General features: G+C 42.4%; 1 protein-coding gene across 3 annotated transcripts; it reads left to right on the top strand.

Annotated features, from left to right (window-relative positions):
* Nucleotides 1-7,252: 7,252 nt before the first annotated feature.
* Nucleotides 7,253-23,731, top strand: PEX2 (peroxisomal biogenesis factor 2). Of its 3 annotated transcripts, none has more exons than XM_066266353.1 (3): nucleotides 7,253-7,492; nucleotides 19,021-19,124; nucleotides 20,591-23,730. In XM_066266353.1, exons 2-3 carry the CDS (start codon nucleotides 19,100-19,102, stop codon nucleotides 21,523-21,525), a joined length of 960 nt encoding a protein of 319 aa, XP_066122450.1. In that variant the 5' UTR covers nucleotides 7,253-7,492; nucleotides 19,021-19,099; the 3' UTR covers nucleotides 21,526-23,730. The 3 variants fall into 3 exon arrangements, with proteins under 3 accessions (XP_066122450.1, XP_066122451.1, XP_066122449.1); XM_066266352.1 differs by having other exon boundaries at nucleotides 7,296-7,456; XM_066266354.1 differs by lacking the exon at nucleotides 19,021-19,124 and having other exon boundaries at nucleotides 7,253-7,456; nucleotides 20,591-23,731.
* Nucleotides 23,732-24,910: the final 1,179 nt, after the last annotated feature.

Raw genomic sequence — 24,910 nt, 5'->3', positions numbered from 1 at the left:
CTATTTTTGTAGTATCATCTTCACTGTTTCTCATCCTGCCCCAGCTCTGGCCACTGTGAGGGGTGTTTTCTATTCTGTGTCTCATCTTTCCCACACCTTCTTCTCGGCTGACACACTCGTTCCTCTCACAGCCACATGTGAAAATCCTTTCTAGCCTCCCAGAGTCGGGCCATACACCTTCCTGGCACCTCGTCTTTCCTTGTATCCTTGAACAGGATCAGTCTCATCTGTTGACTCTCACCGACCACTGGAAGATAAAGTGATAAATGACACTGACACAGCTTGTTAACACTGTCTGTTTTTAAGAAGTTCAACCTATGTACCTTTCAGCAGTGCTTCATTTACAGTATAAGATGCGGTAGGCAGAATAACAGTCTCCCAAAGATGCCCTGAACCCCTAGAACCTTGAATAAATCACATGGCAAAAGGGACTTTAGCAATCAAGTTAAGGATCTTGAGATGCAAGACTGACCTAGGTTATTCAGGTGGACCTAATCTGTCACAGGTATCCTTAAAAGTTGAGAACCTTCCTCGTCTGTAGTCAGAGATATAACTGCAAATTGATTAGAGAGATACAACATTGCTGATTTTGAAGCTGGATGAAGGGGCCACAAGGCAAAGAATGTGGATGCCTCCCAGAAACTGGAAAAGACAAGAAAATAGATTCACTTTAGAGTCTCTGGAAAAGAATGAAGCTCTATTGATAATGTGATCTTAGCCTAATGAGATTAATGTTGTACTTCTGACCTATAGAAACTACTAAATTTCTGTTACTTTAAGCCATAAGTTTGTGGTCATTCATTACATTATAGCAAATAACAAAAATAATACAAAGAAAAAATATGTTAAGCTACTCATGAGAGGGATCATACACAAGTACTCTCTAAGTGTTTACTGAAAATACATAATCATTCTATGATATAAGATATTAAAAACCATTGAGAGTTAAAAACCTCTAGTTAAATATCACCATGACAAAACACTGGGCTATATTTTTAACCACTGTGTTATAAGAATATTAGTTATCATCAAAAATAATGAGAACATAAACTTTTATGTTTTTACTTAGCACTTATAGAATATTTACTATGAGGCAGGAACTGTTATAGCCACTTTATAAATATTAACTCATTGGGACCTATTAACCCTAAGAGATAGTTCCTTTTATCACCCTGTTTCACAGATCAAGAGCAGACACAGGCTTCATTAGCTTTTCAAGGAGTGCACAGGTGGTAAGTGGCAGAGCCAGAATTCAAAGCCAGGTGCTCTGGCTCTAGGGTCCATGCTTATAACCACCAATTCCTGAAATCATAATTTTACATATTCCCATTAAGTGGCTTTAGATACTTTTTTACACTTAAGCAGAATTTTTTTCAATTGCATGTATACTGACTTCTTTTTCCCTAATCAACAATTACTCAGCACCTCCTGCAAAGATCCTCCTGTCACAGTGCACTGACAAAAAGCAGACATGTAAACAGATAATGACAAAATAACAGTAATAAGTTAATTCTTTCAAGTAAAACCACCTCATGTTCCTTATCAATAAATCCATGATTTAGAAGAAAAGACAATTGCTTAAATAAAACAATTGTGATACCTTAAATGTTACAGTAGAAGCATGTAAGGTTCCAAGAGACACAGAAAAAGAAATAGTATTTCAGAGACTGGGGTGAGGGTGGGGGACCCTGAAGGGTTTGAAGAAGGACAGTAACAGTACCATGGGGAGGTTTGTACTTCAGAAAGATCATTTTGGTAGGCAGGGAGACTGGTGGCCACGAATCTCTTCAGAGATGACTTAAAGTTCATTAAAGTAATGTCAGCAAAGAATCTTATAAGAAAGGGTGAAGTTATTAGAGTGGTATTAGAAGGCATTATGGCCAGGGACCCAGGATATGCTGTAAGTCTCTCTCAAGGAATAATAACAGCAGAAAAGAACTGTGAAAAGTTAAAAACTACGACTGTGTAAGTATCAAGGAGAGGGATGGCAAGGGGAGTATTGTGAGTTTATGTCCTGGTGGCCTTCAGGGAATTCAGACAGTAACCTAGATAACTAGAGCCCAGAAAAAGGGTTTAAAGATAACACTAGAAAGTTAACACTTGTAGAAAGATGGAGGCTAGAATAAAGTGGGGAAATCAGACTGAGAAAGGATGTAGCACTGAGGTGTATTAGAAGGAAAACTTTAGCCTGATCAGGCAGTGGCGCAGTGGATAGAGCATTGGACTGGGACACAGAAGACCCAGGTTCAAAACCCTGAGGTCACCACTTTGAGCATGGGTTCACCAGCTTGAGCGAGGGGTCTCTGGCTTGAGCATGGGATATAGACATGACCCCATGGTCGCTGGCTTGAGCCCAAGGTTGCTGTCTTGAGCCAGGGGCCACTCACTCTGCTGTAGTCCCTCAATCAAGGCACATATGAGAGAGCAATCGATGAACAACTAAGGCACCACAACAAAGAATGATGCTTCTTATCTCTCCCTCTTCCTGTCTGTCTGTCCCTATCTGTCCCTCTCTCTGTCTCTGTCTCACACACACACACACACACACACACACAAAACTTTAGATTTCAGTTTTTATTTTTATAAAGAGACTGAATTTATCTAAAGGAAACATTGTCATCAATAATTATAACTAGCAATAACTTAGTACATGGAGACCCTGTTCTAGGTACTTTATATATAGTGGCTCATTTAATCCAAGTGTTATGAATTCAGTTCATTGCTCATTGAGACTCGAGTGTTATGTAACTGATTCGAGGTCATCCAGTAACTGGTAAAGGTAGAATTTACATCGATATTGTTATGCTAGATCCCAAACTCATAGCCACTACATCACTAAAGAATGTTTGATAAAACCACACATTCAGAAATTATTTTTACCATGTTGCAGTTCAGAGCAGGCATACACTCTGGAACCAGACTGTGTAGGTTCAAATCCTCATCCCACTGCTCAGAGCTGTGAAAAGTCAGACAAGTTACTTGCCCGCTCTTTCTCTGTTTCCTTGCCTGTAAGTGGGGAAAGTAAGTGCTAGCCGACGAATGCATTTGTGAGGGTGAATGAAAAAATGCAGAAAAGGGATTTGCAATATTGCCTAAAACATATAACACATCCAATAAAATGTACATGTTATTATCCACATTATTATTCTATCCTAAGTATTAAGAACACTGCTAAGAAAGGTTGGATATACCATATGGCCCAGCTGAGATTTCTGACAGGCAGAATAATGGCCCCTAAAAATGCCCTGGTTAATCCTGGCACCAGTGAATATGTTGCCTCACCAGGCAAAAGGGACTTAGCAGATATGGTTAAAGTCATGGACCTCGAGGTGCACAGATCAGCCTGGATCATCTAGGTAAGTCTGACCTACTCAGATCCTTCAAAGACTGCAATCAGAGATCATACAACAGAGAGGTAAGAGGAGTTGGGAGGAGGGAGTCTCAACTCACCACTGCTGGCTTTGAAGATGAAGAAAGAGGGGTGCAAGAAAGGCGTGTATCTCCTGGAAGCTGGGAATATTCCTCAGCTAACAGCCCCCAAGAACTGAATTTGCAACCAGCCAAATGAGGAAAACAAAAACAAAAACACTCAGATTCCTCCTTAGATCCTCTAGCACAGGGGTCCCCCATTTATCCGGCCCCTACCACACTTCCAGAAGAGGCACCTCTTTCATTGGTGGTCAGTGAGAGGAGCATAGTTCTCATTGAAATACTGGTCAGTTTGTTGATTTAAATTTACTTGTTCTTTATTTTAAATATTGTATTTGTTTCCGTTTTGTTTTTTTACTTTAAAATAAGATATGTGCAGTGTGCATAGGAATTTGTTCATAGTTTTTTTTATAGTCTGGCCCTCCAACGGTCTGAGGGACAGTGAACTGGCCCCCTGTGTAAAAAGTTTGGGGACCCCTGCTCTAGCAGGAACACAGACCTGAAGACACTTTGATTCCAGCCCAGTGAGACCGAGCTGGACTTTTGACCATAAGATAACACACGAGTGTTGTTCTGAGTGGCTAATTTTGAGATAATTTGTCACTGCAGCAGTAGTAAACACACATAAGACCTGTTTAACTTCTTCCTAAAAGATTCAATTATATTGATGTAAGAATTATATAGTATGCTAAAATAAATTTAACTTTTTAAAGTCAGCAATTTTAAACGATGTTAGCGGCATAAATCAATGTCTCCTTTACCTATCTATTATTAAATTCCTGAGAACCTAAAAGTCGCTGAAGGGCTCAAAGAGGCTATTATAAGTAACATGCTATTATAATTTTTTTCATCTTTTTTATATTTAAAGGTAAAGAAATATTCTAATTTAAATTTTTTATTCTTTCAGTTTTCATAATTAATGCATGAATTAAGTATACTTTGATTTTCTTTTACTAATAATTTTAAGCCCTCAGCCATATCCTAATGACTCTTCTTAACACGTTGGCAGGAATATATAAATTCTAGGTTTTAAAACAATTAACGGGTTGAATTTATAGAGCTACTGCACTTAATCAAAGGCAAAATACACTATACCTTGGTCATTATCTACTTTTTCACTGTCTCTGAATTGGTACTCATTAGCTCCAAGTGTAGGGGCCATGTCTGTATAATTCACCTTTATAGCAACACTGTCCAGCAGTGCTCCTGGCTCTTCACAGCTTTTGTTAAATAAATGAATGAAAAATAAATATGCAGCAAGTACAAAAAATGGGAAACAAAGCTTCCATGAAGCCTCCTCTTACTAGGTCACTGGAAAACTGAAAAGATATACATGTACTGTATTTAGGGATTCAATAATAAAAACTAGAACTTTAAACATTGTCAACAAAAATATTAATGTTTACATGCTTCATTATATTCTTAATAAGATTCACTAAATATTAAATTTCAAGAAAGCTTGGGATCTTTATTTTTATCAGCAGGTATTGTCATGTTCATGTGAAAACACTTAAGGCTTCATGAACTAGAACTTGCTTTCTGAAAATGTGTATCCTTTGGGGATCTTCTACCCCCTTGCCCTTTCATAAAAATTCAGTGAAGCACAGAACACGTGTAGGCCTACCTGAGACATTCAACATGGCTGCCTTCCTCCCTAACTGCTAACTAAGTGAGATGTGCTCTTCTTACCCTAGAAGGTGCGAGATTAGTCATGTGCTACATAAGGACCTTTTGGTCAAGGACGGCCCACATGGAAGACCGTGATCCCATAAGATTATGAGCTGAAACATTCCTTTTGCCTATTGATATCGAAGTGGTTTTCAGGGGGCGTTTGTGGGGATGCTGGTGTAAACAAGCCACTGTGCTGCCAGTCATATAACAGAACAATTATGGACAGTACATAGTACTTGATAATGATAATAAAGAACTCTGGCACTGGTTTACATAATTAATATACTATACTTTCTAGTATTTTAGAGTGACTCTTTATTCTTACTAGAAAATAGGTTTGCTGCCCTGGCCAGATAGCTCAGTGGGTTAGAGCATCATCCTAAAGTGCAGAGGTTGCCAGTTTGATCCCTGGTCAGGACACATACAGGAGCAGATCCATGTTCCTGTCTCTTTCTCCCTCTGTACATTCCTCTCTCTCTCTAAAATTAATACAATAAATATTTTAAAAAATGCTTTGCTGTAAAATGGTAGCCGTGTTATACATCCCATGTTCACCACATCCCTTGAATGCATTGTCTCGTGTGGTTGATTTAATCTCATGTAGTTCTGTAGTCTTCTGCTGAAGATTTGTAGCCTGGGAGCAGTAGGCCACGCGAGCCCAGGTGTGTAGCGGACTGTTCCATCTAGGGTTACATACATGTACTCTTCACACAATGATGAAACTGCCCAACGATGCATTTTCTCAGGCTGTGTCCCCATATTTAACCAGTGTATGACTGTCTCTAAAAGGTAACCTAGAATCTCTAGAGGGTAAGAGATTTTCTTGCCCTCTAGCATAGACCTAGCCAACAGAAATATACTGCAAGCCACATTTGTGATTTTAAATATCCCATTGTCATTACAGTGTGTGTAATCAATATAAAATGGTTGGCCTTTTCTTTTCACACTCTTATCTTAGAAATCTAGTGCACATTTTATATTGAGATAAGACCCCGATCTAGACTGGCCACATTTCAGGTGGCCAGTGGCTACTATACCAGCCAACTGCAGAGAAACCCTGTCCTGTAAATTACTAGTACACCCTGTGTCCGTCTGTCCCTCCTACTCTACCTCATTTGTACCCTCAGTTGACCTGATGGAACTGTCACTAATTCAAGAAGCCACTTTCCTCCTCCAGGCCTGCTTTTCCCAAGATGTCCTTAAGGTGTGGAAGACAACAAAACTCCAGGCACAAGTGATGTGCAATTGTACACCTTTTATGTAAAAACAAACTTGAAAAAAACATTTTTACCTTGTCCATGTTTCCTATTGAGTAACAACTGTTACACAATTAAAAAAAAAAAAAAGATTTGTGACAGACTGTACAGGTTAAGCTCCCCATCAATCCATTTGTCACAGGCCTGGCATCAGAGCGGCGGCAAGAACCGTGTGGACGTGCTGTGTGCGGGCAGCTCTGCGGACCCGGCTTCAACCCTCAGAACCGGGCGGGCACCGCCACCCACACTACAGAATGAGAAGGTGATGGCGATCCACGCGCCGGCGACACCAAACTGCCTGGTGAACGCTCAGAATGGACCTTCCCCTCGGCCCCCAGTCCTAGAAATCCGGCCAGTTCCCCAGGGGTGGGAGGCCCGCCGCCGGTGTTTCCAGGAGCTGGGGGGGGGGGGGGGGGGCTGCACACGCACCGGCGGCACTTTCAGCCTCCCGCCCCCAGGGCCACAGCCCGGACCCGGCCACCGCCCTCCGGGGCCCGCGGAGGTCAGCGGCCCCACTCGGCCACGCGCACCCCGCCCGCAGGCTGCCGCCGCTCCGCTGGGTCCCCTCGCCCCCACTGCACGAATCTATTCCGCAGGGAGAGAGCGAAGAGCCGGGGGCACACACTCGCCCGGCTGCCATCTCGCAGCGCCTGCCCCACGGCCGCTGCCACCAAGGCCGGGAAAGCCTCCCTGGAAGAACACGACCCTAACACCGCCCCTCGACCCAAGGCCCCTTCACGCGCGGCCTCGACCCCGGGCTGCCGCGTTCACGACTCTCCTGCCAATCAGATACGGCTTTCCTCCACGGCGAGCCAACCAATCAGCGCGCTAGGTGCATTCTTCGGCTCCTCGGTCCATCGGCCCTTCGGATCGTCGGTGTGCACTGTTGCTGGGCCTTCCCGGGCCTTCCCGGGCCTTCCGCTTCACGCCACAGCGGAGTTCTCGTTTGTTTAATTCCCGCCCCCACTTTTTTTGGACACTTCCGGGTCCGGCGTCACCCTGGAAGCCCGTGACTTCCGGGGGCATGAGCTTCCCAGGTTCTGAGAGCTGCGCTTCTTAGAGCAAGTTCCGTGGAGCGGGGCGTGTCGCGGACTGCCAAGGTCAGTGTCCGCCCAGGAGCCGCCGTGCCCGCCGAGGTCAGCCCGGCAGCCTCCCCGCGGTGTCACCGTCGCCCTTGGCCCGGCTGCCCCTGCTCTCGGGCTGCCTGCGAGAGGCGCATCAGAGTGTAGTTGTGGGAGAGGCGGGGAAGCAAGCCCGAACTCCGAAAGTGAGGGTTAGGGTCGCACTGTTGGAAGGAGAGGCAGGCGGCCTGAGCTCGGTGCACTCCTCCAGGTGGCACCCCCCACGCCCAGTGGCTTTCCGGGGTCAGCCTTCGGCGGTGCAGTCACCTCTTGTGCATTAAGTGCTTGACGGTTGTGCAGGGGCCACGCTTCACTTCTTAGCAGTGGTGCAAGTCAAGTGTTATATTTGGTACAAGAAAAAAAAGAAAGAGTGTGCTGAAGTTGGCAACATTTTTGAAAGCCTATGTACTTAAAAGCAGTTTTAATATTTTTGTGGAGGAAGAGTTATTGAGAAATTTCAGATAAAGTTGCTTGCGATGAGGTTGTTCTAGTATTTCATATGGATTGCTGATCAGAAATAAGATAATCATTAGCATTTTTTCTTCCGGGGTGGGGGGAGGGTGCTGAGGTTAAAAGTTATTGTTTGTTCGTTTCTTTACGTTCCGTTTTCCAAAAATAACAGCCTTTTGGGAAAGAAAGGCCTTTTGGCCGGAGGAGACCAGTTGTTGAACGTTCAGGTCTAGCGTGTCCTAGATGCCAGGATAGCCTTGAAAATAACGTTTTGTTTACCTTAACATTTAAAAGCTATGATGGGGAGACTGCAGACTGACGCTCCTTCCACATTACACATTGTAGCCTAAACACCTTCCCCTAATGTGTTACTTGTAGTTAAACCAAAATGAACTTGGGATGGCTGACTTGGCATTTTTCTCTCACATTGTGTTCTCTCTGATTTCACCCATATTCTCAATTACTTGTACCCAGAGAGATTATTGAATGTGCTTGAGCCAGAAGTAGATTGGAAAGAAGACAGTGAGTGGAATTATTTACAAAGTTGGAAAAAGAATCCTTCCAACTTTTTTTTTTTTTTTTGAAAGAAAGGAAAATAGAAGTAACAAGACACACTAGAGAGAATGCTACACAGGTCAGGACATGGAGGTCCAGACCTGACTGCTTTTCCTTTGACCAGCTCTACCTCTTGGCCTTACAAGGCCTCACTTTTAGAAATTAGGGGTCGCACTCAACCTGTGGTTATAAAACTGTTCCCTGGAAGAACGATAGAAATTTCTTGGATCTTTGTAGGAGAGAGACAAAGCAAACAGACCCTAAGCAGCTGTTTTATATATTTTGCTTGAAAAACAGCATTTCTGTTAAGAAAGTTAAAATTCATAGATTAGATGATCTGTGTTTCCTTGTAGCATTTAAAGTCTGTTTCTTAGGATAATTATTCATTTGTAGTCAATGTGCATTTCTTTATTAGGTTTTAATAATAAAAGATACATGTTCACGGTTAATTCATTACTAAACATAAATATCTATATTCAGTCTGATTTAATAGATACAGATTTCATATGTAATTCTTTATGATCAGAAATGTAATTGTTTATTTGTCTCTCCTCCTTAACCCTTTTATTTTAGCCTAAGATTTTTACTTATATCCAAAGCTTGTAATCATCTTTACAGTAGGAAGGCAGGTATTTTTTATTGGACATATTTGGTAGCTGACCCTTACAGATGTTAGCAGTCTTGCCCAGGGTCACATTGCTAGTAAAATTCTTAGTCCTGACTGCGCATTTCCCTCCCAGCCTCACGTGATTTTAAAGTTCCTTTCCCTCTTGTTCTCCACCATGCACAGGTTCCTGTAGCTCAAGGGAATTATTTGCCCTGTGCACAATCTTTGTTTCTGGGCAGAAGTTCTGCTCTAAATCACTCCCTCTTTTTTTCTCCTCCCTTTTGATTATCTGGGTTGGGCAACCTAGAAGCAAATTGAATGCCCCCTTTATCTCTTTCCTGTGAAGTAACAGCAGTGTCTAAATATTCCATGTTCCTCTTCACTTCCTTCAGAATGAGGGAGAAACCTCAGGAGAGAAACCCCGATCCTCCTCTGGCCCTGGTCTGGAATCTTGGTGCTGCAAATGCCAGTGCTGTGATTTCTGTATGTGCATATGGAGGCCTGGAGAGGAGGGCGTGGGCACCCTCTGTCTTTCTCCTTGTGGGTTGTTAATCACTTCTCCGCAGCCTTTCCCATCTACCCAGTCAAATGCCCTTTTCTATGTTTTTATTCTATTTAATATGTTTTTCTTTTTATCGGCACACCCTCTTCTTACCTGCCTGTCAGTAAAGGTGAAATAAAATTTTATTGAGGTGTCTCTTCTTTCTTATTGTTAAAACATGAACACCAGGAGCTCTGGAGCAATTCCGTTTTGATTATTCATAACCATTCCTTCCAGTGTTAGATGAGTTCATAATTGTTAAAGGAATGCTCACATGTCATTATTGCACCCACGTATTCCCTTTGTGCAGATTTGACAATCTCCTTGAATAATTCTCAGACCATGTGTATAAAAGCAAGGAGAAGGAAAATGGATGATACACATCCCAGGCAACATGGGCAACTTGACCATAATTTCTTTCCCTTCTACACAGTCTCTTTCAGTTCCCATTATTTCTTTCCCTTCTACAACCATGAGGGTGACTGGCAGTCTGGTCTTGAGGGTCCAAGCTTACCAAATATCCATATTACTAACGTCCTTGTGTGCGTTCCACAATTTCTCTAGTGTTTATCAGAAACTTACTAATTGCCATCTTGGCCTTAAATAGGTGGGTTAATCTTCTCAACCTTAATTTTGGTCTTTCTAATAATGGATATGATAATATTTACTGTGCTATGAGAATTCCACGAGATAAAGAAGGTAAAGAAAACCTGCAGCGCCTCACACATAATGTGTGTTCTATGGGACGTGCTCCTGTTCCATTGATAACCCCTCTGTTCCTGTGTCAATATGTCTACATTCTCTCCAGAGCCATAAAATGGGCAGTGAAATGTGTGTTCCAGTAATTGTCATACGTCATTCAGAAGGCTCTTTTTAGGCAGTTAGATCCTAGAGCCCTTTCCTAAGCATCTAGAATATTTAACAGTCTGGGTGCTTTTGGTTTCAGGTAGCTCGTTTGCTTATTTTTGGCTTGGCATTTTTGCTATAGTGCAGGGGTTGAGAACCTATGGCTCGCAAGCCAGATGTGGCTCTTTTGATGGATGCATCTGGCTCATAGACAACTCTTTAATAAAAATAATAATGTTAAAAATATTAAATATTCTCATGTATTACAATCCATTCATTTCCTACCACTCATGTTCATGATTGCGGGTGGCTGGAGCCAATCACAGCTGTCCTCCAGGACAACACCAAATTTTTATTGGATAATGTGTAACATACACAGGTCGTTGTGAGGTCAGGAAGTAAACTTCCCTCCTTTTAATCAAGTAGTCAGCTAGCTAATTGCAGAAACCCTTTTGATGAAGAAGATGGCTAAAAGAAAAAAAGATGAGGAGTATAGTACTTTTCAGCAGGAATGGACAGAGGAATTGGTGGAGAGAGCAGGTTCTGCAGTGTGTCTAATATGCAATGATAAAATTGCATCGATGAAACAGACAATATAAAGCGGCACTTTGACACACACCATAATACATTTGCATCAAAATATTCAGCTGGGGACAGCAGAAAGAAAGCATGTCAAGAGCTACTACTGTGCAGAGTGCAAGTTAGTCAGCAGCAACTCTGTGTTTGGACCCAACAAGGTGACTGGAATTCAGCTAGCTTTGCTGGTGCTTTAGCAGTTGTGAGAAATGGAAAGCCATTCACAGATGGGAAGTACACCAGAACATTCATGCTTGATGTTGCCAATGAACTTTTTGACAACTTTTCAGATAAAGACAAGATAATCAAACGAATAAAAGACATGCCTCTGTTGGCAAGAACTATTCACAATCATACCATCATGATGGCAAATCAAACTGAGGCAACACAAGTGAAGGACATAAATGCAGCACCATTCTTTTCTCTCGCTTTGGATGAGTCAACAGACATAAGCCATTTATCCCAGTTCAGCATGATTGCAAGGTATGCTGTGGGTGACACATTACATGCGGAAAGTCTTGCTGTTTTACCTGTAAAAGAGACAACAAGAGGGGAAGATTTATTCAAGTCTTTCACTGAATTCACTAAAGAAAAAAAATCTACCGATGGATAAACTTATTTCGGTGTATACTGATGGTGCTCTGTGCATGGTGGGGAAAAACAGGGTTCTTAGTGCTTCTTTGTGAACATGCAAAGAGACACTTCCTAAGTTTTCACTGCTTCCTATATCAGGAGGTACTTTCTGCTCAGATGTGTGGCAGGCAGCTTGGTGAGGTGACATCGCTGGGCATTCGGGTGGTCAACTTTATTGTTGCCTGAGCTTTAAATGATCACCAGTTTAAAACACTGCTGGATGAAGTTGGGAATAATTATCCTGGTCAGCTTCTGCACAGCAATGTGCGTTGGTTTTTAGAGGGATGGTGCTCAGCTGTTTCGCGGTTTGTCCAAGCGAAATCCAGACTTTTCTTGAAATGAAAAAATGTCGAGCATCCTGAGTTAGCTAACACTGAGTGGCTCCTGAAGTTCTCCTATCTTGTGGACATGACTGAACATCTGAACCAGCTCAATGTGAAAATGCAAGGCATTGGAAATACAGTCTTATCCCTTCAACAAGCAGTGTTTGCATTTGAAAACAAGCTGGAACTCTCTTCATTGCTGACATTGAAACAGGTCCTTTACTACACTTTGAAAAACTTGGAGAGTTTAAAGATGCATGCACAGCAAGTGACCCTGCTCAACATCTTGATCTCAAGCAGCTAGCAGGCTTCACATCTAATCTCCTGCAGTCATTCAAAGCACGCTTTAGAGAATTTCATGAGCGCACTCGTCTTTTTAAGTTCATCACCCATTCACACAAGTGTGCAGTGGACAACACCAACCTGAGTTACATCCCTGGTGTTTCCGTCAGAGATTTTGAGCTACAAGCTGCTGATCTGAACGCCTCAGACATGTGGGTGAATAAGTTCAAATCACTGAATGAAGATTTGGTAAGACTTGCACGACAGCAAGCAGAGTTGGCGAGCAAACACAAGTGGGGAGAAATGAAAAAACTTCTACCTGCGGACCAGTAGATTGTCAAAACTTGGAACGCGCTTCCCATCACATACCACACACTGCAGCATGTGAGTATTGCTGTACTGAAATGTTTGGCTCTGCTATGCATGTGAGCAGTCTTTCTCACATCTAAAGAACGTTAAGACAACCTACGATCACGTTTAACAGATGGAAATCTTAACACCTGCATGAAGCTTAACCTCACCACATATCAACCAGACTACAAAGCCATCAGCAAAACCATGCAGCACCAGAAGTCGCATTAATGGTAAGAAGTACTTTATTCACCATCGGTTAGCAACAGCATAATAACATTATTAAAAAGAATTCAGAGACTTATTGTACTTTAAAAATGTTGGTCTTACATAAAATGCACACATTTACTTGTATTTAGTGTTAAACATATTGTATGGCTCTCACAGAATTACATTTGAAATATGTGGCATTCATGGTTCTCTCAGCCAAAAAGGTCCCGACCCCTGCTATAGTGCGTCCGGTACTCCTAGTACTTAGCCTCTTAAAACAGCCCCATCTGCACGTCCTGTGGTGCCATCCTAAAGTGTCCATGTTCATCTTCTTTTGTTGTTGTATAGTGTGTGGTACAAGGATTTGTCCAGAGTCACACAGCCTGTTGGTGAACCGGGATGGCATAGAGAACTGGTCAGAACCCCCTGTAGTCACTTAGCAAGTTGTTGACTTCTAGGCCTGTTCACGGTGTCAGAGGTCATATGTTCTAATGGTCTCATCGTAGCTTTTCCTCTCTTACTCATGTTTGAAATGTGTTCTGGGAATCAGTGTCCTGTTAAATCCTTCTTTGATGCATGTCCCATTTATTAGTATTGATTTCCATACAATGGACAGTAAATCTATTTGACCACACAAAGGAAATAGTATGGTGGAGTATCAAAGCTTAAAGTCTCCGGTTTAAGAACTTGATTCACATAACCTCCTAATGTGAAATGTTAGCTTAAAAAATTTTTTAACCTAAAAGGAAAAACATGAATATGCATTCTCATCCATTTTTATTCCTAGAACCCTTAGGGTAGTGTGGCAGCAATGTTATCATACTAAAAATTAGTTTATTATTGTGGATCTGGAAAAGGATAGCCTTGTGTGTGTGTTGTGGTAGGGAGAGGGAATGGATAGATGTTTGATACTTGAGAGATTACTTGGCAATCATGGGTTTCTGCTGACAAAGTTTACAGGACTGTAAATTTCAATGTAGAATTTGTGTAGGCAGCATGCATTGACAAATACGCCTAATGGTAATACATCTAGTACTGAGAGTCTTGGAACAGGTCAATAATAATGTGTATATTGATAGCAGCAATGTAGAAGATGTTACTTGGTATTATAGCTAGAAATCCATGTCATTCCCTTAATCATAATTACATTAATATTGACAGGCCCTTGACAATACCCACATTATTATTGATAGATTTCTGTCAATAACATGTTTTTAAATAAAATATATTCATTCATAATTTGTACTCTACTCGATAAAAGCTTTGAAATACATCTTGAAACATTCTTCCCTCCTTAGTGAGATGGAATCATTTGTGGTGGTTTTCGAACACGATAGAAATGAAGAAGTTTTATTTTGGGGAATGAAAACATAAAAGGAAAGCATGGGTTATTTAAGGGATGAGGTTATGTATCGTTGCTCTTCGTAAACGAATTTCAGGGTGTTTTTTTTTCTGTGAAAGAAAATCAGTGTGACATGTCTAGTGATAAGATGTCAGCAAGAGACCTTCTTAATAGTTTTTACTGCTGGATCATTTTGTCTTAAACATATTTATGTGACAAGGTAATCACCCTAGTAGTTGCTCTACTTTTTATCTGGTCTTGATTTTGCCTTAAGTGTCATTTTCACATATCCTATCCTTCACTAAACACTAATATTATTTAGTGCCAATTATACTTAAAATTATTTTTATAAGTATCTTTTTGTGTCATAAATGTTTTCCCCTGTGTTAGCCTTTTAGAATCTTAATATAGTTTGGGGAGTGGGAAGGGAGGGGTGATAGGATTATATATTTAAGAATGAGATTCCATGGTAAATAGGAAAAAGCATTGCTCGTTTTTGGCATTCTGGAGAAATCAGTTTGAATTAAATCTAATGGTGTTTGTTTCAATTCAAAACATCATATTAATCCTCTAGTTATATCCGGTTATGTCTCTTCCCATTAATGATTATTCATGCCTACAAAATCAATGAAGTCTTCTTAAAACAGGGTCTTTTTACAGTGGGTCGACTCTTCAGCCTGTCTGCCAAGCTGTTCAGCTCTGGTCATAGCAAATGACTTGTTTCTTTGCTTCTGTCTTACATAACAGCCACAACCACATTGATGGGGATTAAGTAATTAACGATGTAGCTCGTGTTGGAACCCATCCCCACGTGTCCCAGAGAAACCATGGCCAGGCTTCATAGCTCACATGTTTCTGGGGTTTTTACAACCTGCTCCCTTGCCTAAATACCATTTTTCTCTTTTCTGCCTGGGGAGTTGTATGTTTTCACATTTAGAAGTCCATTTGCTCAGACATCATTAGCTAATCCTGATTACAGTAGCATCCTATTTAAAAATGTTTGAATAAAAAGCAGTTAACTGAAAGTTAAATATTTGGATTGAGTCTCTGATACCTAGGAGATACCAGATGACTATCAGACAAAATATATGGCTTATGTTAGGGGCCAATTGTGCCCATTTATATATCTTTTCACTATCAGTTTAGATTGTAGCTAATGACTATCTTACTATGTTATAGAATTTACCACAAACAGTCTCATGTCTGGAAGTTGGTAGGCACTCAATAGCTATTGGTTAAATTGCATAGCCATTTGTCAGAGAATTAGAATTCCCTAAAGTATAAACTGCTTAAATTATACTTAGAACTTTATGGCATTTTCCTGTGACCCACACCTTATGAGATAATATAATACAGCCATGGATGGAAGAGGTCCCATAATCAGATTAATTGAACTTGTAGTTATATATTTCTATTTTATCCATTGCTTCTGCTCCTGGGCACTTCCCTTCCATAAAGCCAGTGTTCTAGAATACACCTGCCAAAACAGGGAGAGGAATGAGGAGGAACTGAATGCAGTGTGTTGGTGATGACCTAAAGTTGGATGCTCATCTTGGACTGTCTATACCAGACCCTGTGCAGTGAAGCAACCTAGAGTCATGTTATCAGTGCGCGATCCTGAGGTCTCTGCTTCCCGATAATAGACACAGCTATGCTGATGGCGTGTTGAATACGCAGTGGGAGCCATCCCCATTCTCCCTGAATCCCCACTCCATTGTCTCCTTCCAACCAGGTACCAGATAGAGCCTGACGAGTTCCACTGAACTGAGTCTCTGCCCCTTCCCATCCGGCACATGCACACAGTACTGGAGTGATCACTGTCTAGGTGTCACATCTGTATCTCAGTTGTGTTGTCTGGTCTTCCTGGTTGGGCCAAGCATTAGTGTGGGTAACAATGAAGATTTCAGTCTTTTGAAATTAGATATGCCAGAACGAACTCACTGCCTTTTTCTTCTTATGCCCATCCCCAAGCAAAGCAGAAGTAATAGTATACAATAGTGCTTTCCCATTTTCATTCTGTCTTCATAACATTGTCTGGTTTAATCTCAAAAACTTGGGGCGAGTGCTGTGATTTCCAACCTTTTGAAGAATCTGAGGTGAATGACTTTTCTTAAGATCATATAGCAAGTAAATGACAAAGCTAGATCTTGAGCAGCCCTGGTCTGATTGGTTTTAAATCTGTATTTTTTACTTTGTCACAATTGCAAGCAGAGCATAGGTGCGTGCTCTGCTTTCACGAACTCCAGTGTGTAGTGGATGGTGACTGTTCTCTGTTTAAACTAAAAGACGTCACAAAAATGACTACAATGTTGGAAAATAAAACCCAAAACAAAAAGTAGAAAGACAGCTTATTCATGAGGAAGGGGAAAGGCAGAAGAGCAGTTTAGTAATAGTTGGTTAGGGGAGAGTCTGACGTTGCAAGGAGATGAGGCCCAACTGTTCTTAATCTACACTGAGGCCAGGCCTGGGGAGAAAAGGGGGGGAAATGTTAAACAAATAGGAGGGATAAGAAAGAATATTTTTGATAATAAGGATTATTAAATATTGGGTTGTTTAGAGAGTATGTTAAGTCTCTTATTCTGGCAGCTCTCAAAAATTCCTATCTTTAGTAAATGTTCTTAAGTATTATTCTTCCAGAAACTAGGACTTGAAATAAAGGACTCCTGAGAAGCCACTCCCCCGACCAGTTTCTCACTCAGGCTAAGTAAGGAAGCTAGGAAATGATGGCTTCCCTCCCTATCCAGCCCATCTGGGTGCTCTCACAGTATTCACTTGTCTCTCTCGGGGGACCCCAGACCACTCATTCCATCATGTGTTCGTCTAGGGCACGTTTATTAAGCAGGTACTTTGAGCCTATCTTTGTGGCAAATTCTTCAAGATAGTAAGACACACATGAACCACAATCTAAACTGATTGTGAAAAGATACCTCATGGCACAACTGGCCTCTAATATAAGCCATGTATTTCATGTGATAGTCACCTGAAAAAAAAGTCCTTCCAGGTCAGCATGGGGTGGGGATAAAGGGAGGGAGGGGACTGGTAGCATTGGACCTAATGACATCCAGTGCAGCCAGACCTTTTTAAGGTGGAGAGCTTCCCTCATAACCCATGAAATGCCATCATAGCTGACATAGGAAAATATGAAAATAGTTTATATTGGTACAAAGAAAGTTAAACGCGTTGTAAATGGACAAGATCCATTTGTCTTGTGTCTTGTGCCTTACTGATCTAAGCATTTAACCAGAATTAAAATAGACTAGTCCAGTGAGAGAGATCTCATGCTCAGGATCCCCACCCAGATTTTTCCTCCCACATCCACGTAACTGCCAACTGGGCTTTTCTACTTAGCTGTCTCATAGGAGCCTTGGACCTCCAAAACTACATATGTTTATTATCTTTCCCTGCAAACCTATATATCTCTGCATGTGCTTACCATTTCAGAGAAGGTATAGTCCACTCAGTTACTCAAGTCAGTCATTCTTGGCTTATTTCTCACTAAATCATGTCAGTTCTACCATTTGCTGGCTTTCAGAGGTTCCTCTTTTGTCCCTCTGCCTCTAGTCTTTTGGCCTCACATCTATTCTCAGTGTGGCCAGAACAAGCTGTGTAAAATGAAAATTTGATTAATTATTTTCTTACATCTATGCAGTGGCTCGCCCTGACCATCTTGATAAAATACAGCCCCCTCAACTTGGCTTTTACAGAGCCCAGAGGATGGGTCCGTGCTTTCCTTCCCAACCTTGTCTTTTGATCTTGGACCTCCAGTTCTTGTCACCTGCTCTTCCCTCTGCCTGGACTAGCGTGTCCTTCCTTCCTTTACTGGCCCAACACTGCTTACCCTGCAGTGTCATCTTAGGTTCATCTTAGGTCTTGCCTCTCCACAAAGCCTGTTCTGATTGGAAGCGCAATGCCTTGAATTTCCCCTCGTGTATTGCTTATCACACCTTCTTGTAATCTGTTTGATGTTTTACGCCCCCCCATTACCCCACTACAGAACAGTCTCCACAGGGGTTGAGACGTCTGCTACCATTCTTTGACTAGCTCCCTCACATTAACTGCTAAGTAGCAGGTACACAACAAATGTGTGGTGACATAATAAGCAATAGTCCAGACATAGGCATTTGAAATAGTTTTAGTGGATAGGAATTTGTATTTTCTACCTTTCACCCACCCCAGACATTTTCTTGTGGATTGACCCGTTCATCTAATTTTGTAGAATGTGTTCTGTGTGCCCAGAGCTGTATAGGTTGCTAAGATTCTACTATGTCAAGACTCAAAGAATCTTTGCAACAGGGCTTATCTTCTACGAGAGGAAATGGACCATTAAAAAATCGTGTACGTGCAGTACAGAAAGGTCTCTCAAGGGGACGGCTAGAGGAGGTTGGTAACCCAAATTTGGAGAGTCAGGAGGAAGTGATGCTGGACTTAGTTGTTAAGAACTTAAGATGAGTTTTTCAGTGAACGAGAGGGAACATACTGTTGTTGATGAAGGGAACAGGTAGTGAAATGTTTCCTAGTGAGCAAAAAGAAGGGGACACTATGACTAGAGGCCAAAGTATGAGGAAGGTAAGCAAGCTGGGGGAGATGGGGAGGCTGGCTTTCGAAGGACTACAGTGCGGCCAGTGCACTGAGACAGAAGGTAGGATACACCCATTAGATGTAAGTCAGGGAGATGAGGGAAGTGGAATTTAGGGATAAGCTTGTGGAGACAGAGTAGTGAACGGATTAGAAAAATACTCCAAATGAAGAACAAGCTTTGGGGCTTAATTAGAGTTATAGAAGGATCAAAGAGAACTCTCTCCTAACCCCCTTCTCTTTCTCCTGTAGTCCCTGACCAGCATGAGGCAAGGGTTCCACAGAGGAACTTGCAGCCACAGTCCCCACTGCTTCAGGCTTAGAAGTCTTGATGGAGCTACAGGAAGGGAGAAAAGGTGAGGTCAGCCCAGAATGGGTGAGAAGCATTCCTGTCATGTAGCTGGTTTGAGAGAAAGAACACTTAAACAGCCCATTATTTAGTAGTCACTTCTGTTTCCTGAACCTAACTTCCTGCCCTAAGCCATCTGGGATCCATGGTAATTTAAAATATTTCTTGAAAAATTCTCTGATTGTAAAGGTACTCTAATTTTAAGATGTACAACTTTATTTTAGGATATACTTTGCAGTCCTTTTAACTTCTAACAAATTACATTTAACATCTTTTTAGTAAAAAAAAAATCATAAAATAGAATTTGAAAGAACTCAGTGGTCATTTTGTCTCTATCCCTTGTTCGGTGAGTGAAGAAACCAAGGCCAAGACTGACTGAAATGAGTGGTCCAAGGTCACACGGCCAGGGTGGCAGTGAACTTCAGTGGGTTGTTGCCTCCCTGTTACTTGTTTTTTTTCTGTTAGTGCATCAGGTCTTTCGAAGGCATAGCAATCATGATCAAGAACTCAGTGTTGAGAGCCCATTTTAGAAACTAAATCTGTACAGATTTTGTATCAAAGTTTGGATTTGCCAGTTTATTGAATAATGCACAGGTGTGTGTTCTCCTTCAGCAGCAGCCCCAAGTAACACTGGCTTGTACATGATGGGCGTGCAGTAGTGCGCTTGGAGTCAGTCAGTCACACCAAGCGGACATGAACCAGCTTTGTCTATTTCATTGTAAAAGCTTTGTCTCCATTTAGCACCTATTTGTTCAATCCTCAGTGTATTGTGAAATGATTTCACAATATATTTTTGGGTCATAATTTTCTTAACTTAGAAAGTATGTGATGTATATATACCTTTTTAGTACCTAATGATGACATTTCTGTGTTCATGTTGCTTTTCGTTAGTATTTATTTTCTGAAATTGTGTGATAGAATAACAAACACTTATTGTTCATTAGTTTTTCTCCTACCTTTCTTTAAAAATACATAGGAGATTAAGTGACTTGTGGAAAAGTCTACCTTTGGAGTCAGTAGAAGTGCCAGCCATTAGACTGAGGCCTTGACTTCCCCCCTCATGGCAGTGTCCCATAGAGTTCACTGTATTTAGTACGTGCCTGGATTTCTCCATTGGCCACGTTATTAATCAGCCTCAGCACTGTTAGCTTAGATTTTAGTATCTCCCTGCTAAATGTTTGAGCAAGGAGGGTCACACAGGGAGCATTCATGACAAAAGGATTCACTTACTAACACCTGTCACTCCTTTCATGAGGAGGGCCAAAAGGAAAAAAACTAGCAGAAAAGAAAGGAGGGTGGGAGCACAAGGAGGAGGAGTCTGAGGAAGCAGTGAGTGTTCAGTGTGCTGTGTTAGCACCAGGCAGTGGCCCACCGTCTGTGTCCTGTCTATGTGTATCAGTTGCCGAGTGTGAGCTGTGGAGATGGTACATGATCGACTCTGTGTGATGGTGTTTCCTGACTGCTTTTTCCTAGAGCCCTTTGGAGAAGGCATGGCTTCCAGAGAAGAGAAGGCGAAGAGCACTCACAGGGTGCTCAGAATAAGTCAGCTGGACGCGCTCGAACTGAACAAGGCCCTGGAGCAGCTGCTTTGGTCCCAGGTCACTCAGTGCTTCCACGGCTTCCAGCCAGGGTTCTTAGCTCGGTTTGAACCTGAGCTGAAAGCCCTCTTGTGGCTTTTCTTGTGGCGATTCACTGTTTACTCTAAAAACGCCACTGTGGGACAGTCCGTTTTAAATATTCAGTACAAGAATGATTTCTCCCTGACCTTGGGATACCAGCCGCCGAGTAAAAACCAAAAGTTCTGGTATGCTGTCTGCACAATTGGCGGGACGTGGTTAGAAGAACGCTGCTACGACCTGTTTCGAAACCGTCACCTAGCATCATTTGGGAAAGCCAAGCAGTGTATAAATGTTCTGGTCGGACTTTTGAAGTTAGGGGGGTTGATTAACTTCTTAATTTTCCTCCAGAGGGGCAAGTTTGCAACGTTGACGGAACGTCTCCTAGGCATTCGATCCGTGTTCTGCAAGCCTCAGCACGTCCGTGAGGTGGGCTTTGACTATATGAACAGGGAGCTTCTCTGGCATGGTTTTGCAGAGTTTCTCATTTTCCTCTTACCGCTCATCAATGTCCAAAAGTTGAAAGCCAAGTTATCTTTGTGGTGCATCCCGCTTACTGGTGCTCCTAACGGTGACAGTTCATTGGCCACCAGCGGCAAGCAGTGTTCCCTGTGTGGAGAGTGGCCCACCATGCCCCACACGATAGGCTGTGAGCATATTTTCTGCTACTACTGTGCAAAGAGCAGCTTCCTGTTTGACATGTACTTTGCCTGTCCGAAGTGTGGGACAGAGGTGCACAGTGTGCAGCCGCTGAAGTCGGGCATTGAGATGTCAGAAGCTAATGCTCTTTAAAAGCTAAAATGGTTTCCTCTGTGGAAAAGTGTGTTACGTTTAAGTTCTTACTATTAGTCACCTTGAGTCTGCTAGCTAGGAGTCTTTTCCGAGAACAAGTGCTTCTCAGCCATCATATTCTGTTCTTTGCCAGTCATGACTACAGTCTAATCACTGCAATCCACAGGATTCTAAATATATTCTGTAAATGGGAATGTAGTGTTTTCTTTAATGATTGTTTTTAGTTTTTAATGTCAAGAATAATTGTCAGATGACTACCAGCAATGTTTCTTCACTCTGCTACTAGAGAAAGGTTAGACTGTGAAAATGAAAGGTTTGGGATGAGCGTGCATTTATTTTCAGACATGGTGTTATAACATCATATTCCAACAGTGATAAGACCCTGTTGTTTTAAACCTTCTGATCTGATGGCCCAGTTGTAATTTTAAGCTTTTCTCTGAAGCCTGTTGTCCCCATTGTCAGGCAGAGTGATGGCCACCAGAAACTGCAGACTTTTGTCCTATAAGCTTTCTGATACCACTGGACGAGGCCATCTTGCCTGGCAGCTCAGTCCAGTCCAGCAGCTTACTGTAATGAGCTCAAATGTGGGTGACACCCCCTCACGTGAACCACGTAAGCCTAAGTGAGAGAGGAGGCAGGTCAGTGTCAGCATGGCGAATGAGGTGCTGGTGCAGGAATGGTGGGTGGCGGGCAGCTGGACGCTGGTTCCCTCCTAGAGTCCTGCTTCCTTTCTTAATACTCAGGGTCTGCATGCAGTCTTAACATTTTACCAGCGATCCAGTTTGATAAGAATGTAAATAAGGAACTGAATGGTGATCTTAGATTGCAGATTTGAATGGATTAAATAAAGTCAAGATTTTGTTACACCAACAATATTGACATACTCTCATTTGAATTCTGAGTTGGTCCCCTATTGTCATCATTTTAACATGAAAACATTGTATTTTACATGAATGCTAACAGTTGTCACTACTATGGGGGATGATTTTTTCTCACAGATTCTAATTGTACTTAGAAGAATATATAATATATATATTTTTAGTTTTTTTATTTTTATTTAACATCTTCCACCTTAACAGGTGCTAAGTCCCATGAGGTCAGGGACTGTTTTGCTCAGCACTGCAGAACCAGAGCCTCCCTCAGCCCAGGGTACTGGTGCAGACTCTGTGAGCCGAATGACTGACCCTGTCATCGCAGATTAGGTTCTGTGGGAACAGGTGTGGAAGGATTGGAAGTGCAAGATGGTCACTAGGGATCCTCACCTGTGGAAGGAAAGGGCCTAGAAGCCAGACTGAGTAGAAGGAGAAGAACCGTAACGGAAGTCTGACCGCCTCTGCCGGCGCAGAGGGGAGCTCTGTCTGGCCTGGATGGGGCCAAGTCGTCTGGCCTTTTCACATGTACCTGTCAGCCTAGATGTGGACGTGGCCTCCAGCACGGTGGCTCTGCGCTGCTGCCGAGCTCACAGCCGGGTGTCTGCCGACCCTCCCCACAGTTGGGCCACACATCCATCCTGGAAGGAGGAGGTGGTGGCTGTCGTCACGGTTATCACATCTAACAATGTCTCCCCACTGTATTCCTTACAGTTTCCCTTTTTTGTTTTTCTTTCTTGTAAGAATACTTGGCGCAGAACACACTGATGGTAAATAGTGTTCAACTTAGACTCAATGGATTGTGACTGGTACATTCGAGTGCTGCTTCCAGGAACTCGGCACCGCAGCCGAGATCCAGGCCTAGGCGCTGTGACAGCCCCATGCCTTGGCCCTTGCCTGCGTGTGCTTTGCCAGGAGACTAGCTTCTCCCAAGTGGCCTAAGGGCTCACAGTTCAGGATAACTGGGTCATAGTTAGCTACACAGTCTGTTTCCACTTTAGCCTCAAGAGCCTCACCATCAGCTATAAGTGTATCCCTTGGGGGAATAAAAACCTTGCAGGAACATTTTTCTTTTCTCTTCAACTTGTTCTCAAATTGTGTTTGCTACTTGTGTTTTTAGTGTATCCAAGTGGCTTCAGCGGTCATATCTAAAATACTAACATATTCATCAAAGCCAACACAGGCCTGACTGGCGCCCTTGCTCCCAGCCCCTGCCCCCACCTCCAGTACTTGGTGACTGGGTTTCGGACAAGTTTATTTCACGTCTCTAAGATTCAATTTGATCAGCCTATGAAAGGGGTGTTTCATACTTCTGTTAGGACCTTAGTGGGAATTAAATAAATTTCAAAATTTCAAAAATTAAATGAAATAGTTTTTATTCTTTCAAAAATTATTTATTGAGCCCCTATAGGCATCTTCTGTACTCAGAGATGCATTCATGCACTTATGGGGTTTATGTTCTCAGAGAGGTGATCGACAGTATGCCAGGTGTAAGATAATTTCAGATGGGAGTACTCTGAAGAAGATACAACAGGCTAGGGGAGTGAGGAGCAGGGAGCCACAAGAGCTTCTGTACAGAGCATGGAGCATGCTCCTGGGAGCCAAACTTTGCAAAGAGATCTGAACACAACAAGAGAGAGCCAAGCAGAGAAGAGTCCCAGGAGGAGGGAATGGCAGGGACCCAAGCTCTGGGATTAGTCCACTGTCAGCTGGAGGAACAGCGAGAAATCCCAGTGACCAAAAGGGGCGGGGAAGGGAGTGAGAGGGTGAGGTATGGGGCCCAGGGCCAAGCCCTGCAGGCCAGGGTGAGGCGCTATGGGGATCTATTCTAAGTATGTGGAAGCCACTGGGAAATTTAAACAGGGAAATGGTACTACATTTCCATTTGAAAGGATGACTATAGAGAGAGTGTGGAGTGTGTGGAGAGATAAGTAAGAGCAAGAGAACCAGCTCAAAGGCTACAGCAAATAATCAGTAGGTTTGAGCCATAGCTTTTACTGCTACCAGGATTGTGGTATGTGACCAGTGTCAGAGACCTGGAGAAACCAGAATAGATCTGCATGGATACCATGCCCCAGTCCTAAAGTTCCCACTTCGAGGATGCTTCACTTGGAACAGAAATCTAATGAACTTTCACCAACAAATTAAAAATAACAGATAAGAGGAAGGGAGAAAACAAGTAAAAGCAGTTATGTTTACAATAACAAGAAATAGTAGAAAACTGGTATTAACTAAAAAGAGAACTTTAAGAAAAACCTGTAATCTGGTAACATTTAGGGACAGATAGGCTCTGAGGACTAACTGCATAGTAATTATGGCTTAAAAAGTGACCTTGGGTCACCAATAAAAGTAACCTTATACAGTGGTACCTTGAGATACAAATTTAATTTGTTCTGTAACCGAGCTCGTTAGTCAACTTCTTTATCAAAATGCTGATACTGGACCCATGCGCCAACATGCCAACTAGCGGCAGCTTCCCGAATCACGACTCATATCTGAAATTTCTCTCGGATCTC

Source organism: Saccopteryx bilineata, chromosome 3 (assembly GCF_036850765.1).
Source record: "Saccopteryx bilineata isolate mSacBil1 chromosome 3, mSacBil1_pri_phased_curated, whole genome shotgun sequence".
Classification (NCBI taxonomy): Eukaryota; Metazoa; Chordata; class Mammalia; order Chiroptera; family Emballonuridae; genus Saccopteryx; species Saccopteryx bilineata.
This window is presented reverse-complemented; position numbering and strand designations above follow the sequence as displayed.

Excerpts from the sequence above, each read along its gene's own strand:
- PEX2 (XM_066266353.1), top strand. The coding sequence starts at position 19,100 with ATGGAGCTACAGGAAGGGAGAAAAG. Across the intron at positions 19,125-20,590 it reads GCTACAGGAAGGGAGAAAAG|AGCCCTTTGGAGAAGGCATG; the intron begins GTGAGGTCAGCC and ends GCTTTTTCCTAG.